Source organism: Prionailurus bengalensis, chromosome D2, assembly GCF_016509475.1.
Source record: "Prionailurus bengalensis isolate Pbe53 chromosome D2, Fcat_Pben_1.1_paternal_pri, whole genome shotgun sequence".
NCBI classification, from domain to species: domain Eukaryota; kingdom Metazoa; phylum Chordata; class Mammalia; order Carnivora; family Felidae; genus Prionailurus; species Prionailurus bengalensis.
In genome coordinates this window covers 75,400,711-75,409,714 of record NC_057351.1, presented here as the reverse complement: position 1 = coordinate 75,409,714, position 9,004 = coordinate 75,400,711, and the positions used below count along the sequence as shown (strand labels likewise).

Sequence of the window (9,004 nt, the reverse complement as noted above, 5' to 3'; positions counted from 1 at the left end):
ACCGAGGCACCCAGGCGTCCCTCCTTGCTCCTAGTTTTTTTTTAAATTTTTTATTTTCAACGTTTATTTATTTTTGGGACAGAGAGAGACAGAGCATGAACGGGGGGAGGGGCAGAGAGAGAGGGAGACACAGAATCGGAAACAGGCTCCAGGCTCTGAGCCATCAGCCCAGAGCCCCACGTGGGGCTCGAACTCATGGACCGCGAGATCGTGACCTGGCTGAAGTCGGACGCTTAACCGACTGCGCCACCCAGGCGCCCCACCTTGCTCCTAGTTTTAAAGAACAAAGGCAAACACGTCTCCACACCATTTCCCGTTTGCAGGTGAGCGTCTCAACCACCGGAGCCTCTGCCGTTTCCTCGCAGGAATCTGTCAGTCGGGCGTTTCAATGAGATTTCAAGGAGCGGAAAGCGCTCTGTATATCAGCCATCCTCAAACTTGAGTGTGCATCCGAATCACCTGGCAGGCCTGCTACCAGCTCCTGCCCTCCGAGCTTCTGGTTAGATCTGGGGTGGAGGTGGAGAATGCCCTCTTTCCCAAGTTCCCAGGGTGGTGGCCACTACTGGGCCAGGGGCCAGACTTTGAGAAGACAGTATGAACTCCCCTCAAGGGTAGTGCATATGTGAGTATTGATGAGAAATCTATACTTCTTCTTTTTTTTTTTTTGAGAAAGAGGGAGAGATCATGTGTGAGTGGGGGAGGGCAGAAAAGGAGGGAGAGAGAGAATCTTAAGCAGGTTCCATGCCCAGTGTGGAGCAGGATGCAGGACTCGATCTCATGACTGTGAGATCATGAACTGAGAAGTCAAGAGGCCGTCGCTTAACCGACTGAGCCACCCAGGTGCCTCCCTGACATCTACACTTCTGGATGCAGTTCCAGAAAGGGACAGCAATGGCAATGTAGGTCCTGATTTGACTACAGACCTTGGCCTGATGTTGGGGTTTAGGCCCCTCTTCGCAAAGGCAGTCCTTGGACCAGCAGGTTCTCCTGGGAGCTTGTTAGAAATGCAGACCCAGACTCAGACCTACTGAATCAGAGTCTGTATTTTCTCAAAACGCCCAGGTGAGTCTATGCTCCTCAAAGTGTGAGAGGCACTGCCCTGTCTCCCATGCCCTCTGGTTGATCCACCAGCGGTGGCAACGTCCTCCTGGGATGCAAGGTACAGGAGGGCAGGGGCCTTATCTGATTTGGTTCCGAGATAGTGTTGAGGATATAGTAGGAATTCACCTGCTGAATGGCTGAGTAGGAAGGAGAATTCGCCCTCTAGCCAACTGCACGGGCCTCTTTCCTGCTGCTCCCCCCACCCCCAAAACAGCGGAGCGAGGCCCCCAGCAACTGACCTATGCCTGCAGCAAAGTGGTGCCAGGAGTCCTGGCCCTCTGCACCTTGAGAACCTGTTCCTGAGGCCCCGACTTTCCTCCTCTTCACAGTCTCTGGGGTAGGGGGGCAGTTAGATCCTGAAACCCTGTGGATGCCCCTCCCAGTGAGATAGTGGCCTTAAGTTCCTTGGTGCCCTGGGGATGCCCACTTTGAACCTATCCTGGAAACAAAGGTGGAGACCATTCCGGTGCCCCTGATTACTGAATCCATGGCTGTCTGGAGCTGGAGGAAGGGAAGGGACCTGAGTGGGTGCAGGAGGTGAGGGAAGGAGCCACCTGCCCCCAGCCTGCCCGTCTGCTTGGGAAGGGACCAAAGTTGCCAGGCAGAGGGGTGTAAGTGGTGGGGTGGGCGGGTGCTGTGGGCCGGGAGTTTCTCCCTCAGGCCGTGTGTCCCAGGAGGATGGTGGCTTCTGTCTGCCTGGGAGGCTGGCTCAGTGGAGGCTTCTGGAGAACGTCCCAGAGAAAGCCCTGGGGACCCCGAGGGAACAGCCCCCCTGTGACGGGGCCCCCAGTTCAGAGGCTCAGAGCATGCCCTTTCCCCCAGTGGACTCTCTCCCACGGTCGGGGGGGGGGGGTGGGGGGTGGTGTATGTGGGCCAGAGCTTCAGCGGGGCCTGAGCTGTCCGCCTAAGGAGAGGGTTAATCAAGACGCGGTGGCAGCAGATGCTGGCATCTCAGCGGTGACAGCCGTGTGCAGAAAGAAAGAAATACTCTTTTCATTAAGGAATTTATTTCTCTTAAAAAAACAACAGTGGTTCGATCTAGATACAGCAGCACAGTGACATAGGAGACGGAACGGACAAAGATTCAGAACAGAACAAAAGCCGTTATCTTCAGGAATGACCTCCAAAAGGGAACTATTTTCATTCACCATCAAAGTTTAAATTTCCCTGAAAAAAAAAAAAATAGAAACCTTTGGATGCTAGAAGGATTATTTATTTTAACGCTACCAACAGCCACTAAGCTCTTCTAATGAGAACATTTGCTTTTGATCTATTACAAAAATGACGTCTTGATGGACTGGGGAACGATAATCTAGATTCTTTGAGGAAGCGTCTTTCCGTCCTGGGGAGAGCTAAGTTTCCAAATGTTTTAACCACCGTCCCCAGCATAAGACCAGCCGAGAACCCTGCCCTGCACCCGAGCAGGCTCTGACCCGCCCCCTCTGGGCTTTGACAGCTGGACGGGTTGGTTGTGAAAGCCCGTGGGGTGGGGTCCGGGGGAAGGGGAAGGGGCCTCGGGGACGAGGCTTCACTGGTCCGTTGTGACAGAAAGAAGCGAGTTCCCTGCTGGTCACGTCTCAGCCCTGTGCCTTCAAAATGCACGGAGGTTTCACACTCCTTCTTCGGAACAAAGGCTGTAAAGTTTAGGAGGTCCTGTGTCAGAGGGTGGGGTTATGAGGCCAGGGGACACCGGGCGAGGTTGCCCTTGGAAGGACGCAGGTGCTCACACGGACGGGGGAGTCCACAGCAGCCCAAGAGGAGAGCTGATGTCACCCGGGTGGCACTTCATCTCGGTGGGCTTCTGCTTGTCTGCGAGGCTCCTGTTTCCTCTGGCAAGGCCTGGACGCCAGGTGCAAGGAGGCGGCCGTGTTCCCTCCGAATTGAGGTCTAGTTGAGTAGCTCAGTCGAGTCCGTGGGAAACTGACACCCTGAACCTTTCGGGAAAGGACAGGGGTGTGGAAGAACGAGGAGCTTCGACAGCGGGCGTGGAGAGCCTGGCTTCTCAGAGGGCATGCCCTCAGCATTGTCGGGACTTGCCAGGCTCAAGGGCAAGCGGCCGCATGCTGCTGTGCCTTCGAGGCCAAGGTGGCATCCACACGAGTCCCCAGAACTCACCACCATTCTTTGCAGCGGTGCATGTCAAGGGTGCATCAAGCCGAGGTACCCTGCTCTCTTCCACCCAGCCGGCCTCCCTGCTGCCTGCCCCTCGGAGCCCCAGTCTCTAAGAACAGTGCATTTCAGGAAATAAGCCTGGGGCTGCTCCAGACACGGCAACACTTAGCAACGGTGCAAGTGACCTCAAGACCTCATGGCTTAAAAAGTGATGTTCCCGGCCTAGAAAGAGTAGAAAGTGAGTGGTGCGTTTGGGGGGCGGGGGAGGGTGCCGTCCTCTGTGAAGGCAGGGGTCAGGCGTGTGTGTGGTTATGGGCGATATTATGGGAGCCCCCCTGGGGGCTCGATAGACACTTGGTGGTGGTGCTCATGGCGGAGACCACCCCGTCCCACTGGGGGCAGCAGCTTGTCTCCGGAAAAGTAGAAGCAGAGATGCTTCTACGAGGCCCTGCGTCTCACCTCAAAGGCACGAGGTCGGCGAGCGTCCAGTGAGAAAAATGTCATGCTTGGAGAAAGAGAGGCCCTTCTTATGAAGAGCTCAAATGCAGTTTAAAAAAAAAAATTAAATTCATTCACTGCCCAAATACGCCTCATCCCAGATAAGTGGATGGGTGCGAAAGTGGGTTCCCCCTCCTTAATTTAAAAATGCCTTTTAAAAATGCAGCTACAGAAAACAAGTCGGAGTAGAAGCTAGGGAGAGGGTGGGGGGCAGGACCTACTTGTTGGACTTGGTGGAAAGGAGGGCTGATTTTCAGGCATTGTTTGAAACGGACTTCCCTTCTCTCATAGGAAACAATGGGCAGTAGGAACAGGATGATCAGGAAGGCGGGTGACTCTGGCCCCACGTCCTATGGGCACTGGGTGGGGACAGGCAGCGAACGAGAAGGAAGACTCCAGTCGTTTTAAGAGTCCCACAAAGGCCTGTGCGTATTGTCTGAGCTCCCACGACGCAGAAACACACAGCGATGGATGTTTTTCCCTCTTGTTTCTTGACGATTCTGGTCCTACAAATGGCCAGTGTGGGGCTTTGAGGAATTAAGAGATGGCTTCTCTACACGGGTCACCGGGAAGCACAGAGTTGCTGTGAACGGGGCACAAGGAAGGAAGGAGAGTGGGTGCGCGGGCTGGTGATGGTCCCAGGAAGATGACTGTCCTTTCCATTAAGAAAGGAGGGTCAGCAAGATCTTGAGGCTCTTAAAATACTGGCCAGGGGGCTTTCCACTTCCTTGGCAGAAACGGAGTATGGCCGTTTGTACTTGTCTTGTATGCAGCCCAGGAGAGTAACAGAAGCAGCCTCGTGAGGCGAGAGCCGGTCTTGAAGAAAATACTGCGCATTAGAGGACCCGAGGGAAGCCCACCGGTTGCTTCTCTCCCACTTATCGGTCACACGCCCTAAAATGACCCGTCCCGAAGGCAGCCCCTCTCCAGCGGCGTGCTCCAGTTTGGGGGCAAGAGCACGGGCGTGGGGCATGAGGCTGCCGTGCCCCGCCACTGTCTCCTCCCTAAAAGCTCATGCTTCGCACTGCCCGCGTCACCTAAAGAAATCGTTTTGGGTCACATCCAAAGCCCCACTGCAGCCAAGGCTCACGTGCCCTTCCTTGAGGGTGCGTCAGAATGTTCTGGAGAACTTCTTTAGATGCAGATTCTGGGGCCCTGCTTCTAAAGCATCCCATCCCACAGGCTTGGGGTGGAGCCCGGGAATCTGCATGTTGATGGGAGATGCCGATGACAGAAGTGCAGGCTCCACACTGGGCGAAATCCTGGCGACTGCCAGGCGGCTGCCGTCAGAAGGAGGAGGCTGGCTCAGCCGCCGGAGACGCAGCCAGGCAGGGGAGCAGGGCTGTCAACCACTCACCCTATTCTGGAGTGGGGGGGGAGGCAAGGGTGGATTTGCTTCTTGTCACCTTGTGGAGGCAACAGGAGGGGGCCGGTGGCTCCTTGCTGCTGGACGGCTGTGCTCAGAGGGCCTGGACACTGCCTTCAGAAGACCCTGGTCTGGCAAAGCCACCAAGTCCTCCTGAGGGCTATTTGTGCCTGAAGTTTTGAGATGCCCCGTTACATCTTGCCTTTGTCCCACTCCTCCCAGGAAGGGACAGTGGCCTTGAGCCTCTTTGGGTCCCGGCCCTCCCCTAGAGCATCCCATTTGCTTAGAGAGCGAACTCCATCCATGCCGCCTGGGCCGGTGAATCTGTGGGGCCTTGGGAAGCTCTCCAGACCCTGTGGTCCCGTAAACGCTTAAGGAATGTGCCAGGAGTCCCTGGGCAAGCCTCCCTCCCCCTCCAGGGACTCATTCAGGATGATTCCATTGACACTCACTCCCTGATGCTTCTTGGGCCGTGAGGATTTGGGATAGTTGGGGTTCTATGACTACACCTTATCACCGCTATGCTTCTCTTAAAAATAGAATAAAACAAAAGTCCCCAAAGGCAAGCCTCTTAAAGCATACCGGTTTCAGCAGTCAGAACCTGCTGAGAAAGAAAGAGACCCAGTTCTGCGTACCGGCCACGTTCCAGAAGGAAGAGAAGGCCAAGGCGGAAGCAACACTGGCATCGTGTGCCTCTGAAGGAAAGGTGCACATCTGCCCCGGGTGACCCCGGAGACCCCACAGAGGACATTCTGACTGGGGGGCGAAGTCCCAATTGTGTCTCGAGCACTTAGTTCGGATTGTTACCAGCCACAAGCACGGTGACATCAATGTGAGGGAAAGGTCACAGAGATGGATACAACCGATCCTTTAAAGGTGAAATGTGAGTCCTTTTCTACATTTAATAAAGACATTTTCTCATTTGAGGCTCTGGAAGTCTTGGGTCACATTTTTTGTGTTGTAAATCCCCACCCCCACCCCCCCACTCTAAAATGTCTTAAAACACATGGCTTAACAGTGGCTGCACAGAAAATATACACCCTCAAAGTCTGACTTTCATTTAAATACAAATATACAAAATGTAAACTGAGACAATAGAGAAATTTACAAAACTTTTCTTTAAAAATAATAAAGACAAAATTCAGTTCTAGGTATGACGCTATTAAAATACGTGCAAGTCGTCGTATCCAATTGGATTTCTATTGCAATGTTCCACCTCGGCTTGAGGGCCACCTCTGGAGACAGACCTGAGTGGAAATCTCTTTGAGAAACCTGGAGGCTCTGCGTCGAGGGGGTGAGCGGCCTCCGTCCCCGGCTCCTGGAGGGCTCCCCTGTCCGTAAGTTCTGTTTCTAAGGACAAGGGTCTAGGGCTGGTCCCACCGTGGACTTCAAGGCCAGAGTGCTAACTAGCTGCTTCCCGTGGAGTTTGAACTGACGTGGTTTGAATTCATGTGGTGGTTAAAACTGGTCTTGGGGTTGGGTGAACTCTTGGAATTGTTTTGATGCTGGAGGAGAGAGAGAGAGAGAGAGAGAGAGAGAGAGAGAGAGAGAGATTGAGAGTTAGTCCTAGTGGACAGGAGAGGCCTCTGAATCTGAAAACAGGGCCACGATCAGGGCTTGCTGACCATCTCTTTTTTTCCGCTGCCTTGTACATCACCCCCCCCCCCCCCGCCCCCACCTGCCGCAGACCCAGGGTCAGAGGCCACCCCTCAAGGCAGGGGGAGGTATGGAATTAAGAAAATCCCAGGCAGGGAGGGAGAAGGTGGCCCCTCCCAGAACATCTACGCGGCTAAGTACCGCAGGCCCAAGGTTAAACTGCCGTGGGTTTGAGCCTGACACCTGCCACTTAGCTGAGTGGCCTTGGGTGAGTTATTAAATGTCTTGGCTGCCCTGCCTGTAGTGTAGGGGAAGAGTTGCTTCTCCACAGGGCCAGGCTGTGTGCAGAGAGGGCCTGAGCGAGTGCCTGGCCCGAGAACCACAGGCTGCTTGTTTTGGTGCCCCTGGCACCCTCTTGGCATACCCGTGGGTGCGGGTCCCCCACACCTGCAGGGAGGAGGAGAGAGACCCGGGCCATCTGCTTCCCCGGTGGTAGTGCTGGGCGCTGTGCAGAGGGCCGCTGACCTCCACTTCCTTCTTCCCTGCTCTGGGCACTGACCTTTGAGACGGGCACACAAAGGCTGGGACAGGGGCGGTACAGTGCCACCCAAGTAGCAGGAAGAGTCAGGGCCAGATTTGAACCCCAAGTCGGGGAGTCTCCACAGCAAATGCCTGTCCCAGGACCTGGGGACTCAGCCATGTGGGAGGAGACAGGTTCCTTTCTTTCGGGAACTTCCATTTTCCTTGGTGGAAGCATTTAAAAATTATATTTTTATAGTATATGAACGTGAGTATATTTTGGAACAGGATGTGAAACTCACATGAAGCTTTTAGATAAAACCCCAAACTTGGCATCAGTCTGCATTTTCTCTCCACGTGTCTGATCCGTGCTCCCCGCCATTAACCCCAGATCCTTCGCAGGGGCTCACTGGCCTTGTGACTGTGGGCAAGTTCCTTGACCCCCTCAGCCTCAGTTTCCCTACCTGTGAAGTGGGTTAATCGTACACACGCTGGGCTCACATGGCACCAGCATGTCCCAAAGGAAGGATCCCAGTTTGGCTTGCTGATGCATCCCCAGCCCTGAGAAAACAGCCTAGCGCACAGTAGGCACTCAATACATATTGGCTGAATGAATGAATGGTTGGACGGAGGCCCGGGCTTTTGTGGAGCTTAATTAGGAGAAGCTCTCAAAAAGCAGCCAGTGCAGAGCTGGTCCACACCAGAATGCCATAAACAGCCACCCCATCCTGTTAGCGGGGTGGGGGTGGGGGAGCCGGGATTCCTGGGGCCTGGGGACCAGAGCTTCACAGCCTCTCCTTCTTCGTCCTCCTGGGAGAGGCACAGCTCCCTTGGGGTGGGGGCCGGGGAGGAGTATAAGTCACAGGAGCCTCCCAGGCTGTGGCATGGGCGCAATGGGGGGCCACGCCTCCTCCAGGGGCCAGGCCAGGAGGGTGGACGAGGGGATGAGGTGGGGGCCTCAGTGGCCTCTCACTCACAGGCCTGTGGGGACACGTCTTCTGTCTGGCCCACACCAGCCCTTAATCCAGGGGCAGGCTCTGAGGAAAAATGCGTCTTCCCAAGGGGTAGAGTGTCCTCTGGCTGCCAGCTGGGGGGCACAGCCGGCATGTATGGGGCCCCAGCCCAGGAGCCACGAGGCTCTGTGGGGACCTCCTCTCCCACACCTGTTCTCCCCGTTCTTTGTCACGTTCAGCAGTTACCTGCAGAACTGGAGTCCTTACGATGGCCACATGGGGCAGTTAGCTCTCCGTCAGGGAGGTTGCGCCCCAGAGACACTGGGCAAGGTCTGGAGACGTTTTTGACTTGCACAGCGGGAGTGGGGCGCTCCTGGCGGGGAGACGCCGGGAGGCTGCTGGGTATCCCTCACTGCACACGACGGCCCCCACGACAGAGAATTCACCCAGAATGCCAACGGTGCCAAGGCTGACAAACCCTCGCGAAGGGTGAGCTCTGGGCCGGCCCTGCCCCTTCTACCCAGCCGGTGGGCTTCAGGGGCTGGGACAGGCTACTGGGAGAAGGCCACAGCTCTGGTCTCAGGGAAGTACCTGGGCCCAGGGCGTCCCCGGGGCCAATGCCAGGACAGCCGGCCATGGTGGGGGCATCCCTCACCTGACGCTTGAAGATCCTCTGGAGCAGCCCTTTCTTTGGCGGTTCTGGAGGGTGACTCCTATTCAGGTCCGGCGAGAGGGTACCGTTAGGTCCAAACACGTTCAGCTCCTTAAAGCACTCGGTTTCTATCATCTGGGGAAGGGGTGCAAACCACAGGTGGCGTGAGCAGCTGTGTTCATCATCTTAGGTGGACAGGAGCCCCGG

At 55.6% G+C, this 9,004-nt stretch overlaps 1 protein-coding gene across 1 annotated transcript in view; it reads right to left on the bottom strand.

Moving 5' to 3' along the window:
* Nucleotides 1–2,091: 2,091 nt before the first annotated feature.
* Nucleotides 2,092–9,004, bottom strand: part of GRK5 (G protein-coupled receptor kinase 5) — a 217,969-nt gene continuing 211,056 nt past the window's right edge. The window contains exons 15-16 of the mRNA XM_043597688.1: nucleotides 8,801–8,932; nucleotides 2,092–6,582 (exon numbers count right to left, since the gene is read on the bottom strand). Of these exons, the coding sequence (XP_043453623.1) occupies nucleotides 6,484–6,582; nucleotides 8,801–8,932 (231 nt within the window). The 3' untranslated portion in view covers nucleotides 2,092–6,483. The remainder of the gene's footprint in view (nucleotides 6,583–8,800; nucleotides 8,933–9,004) is intronic.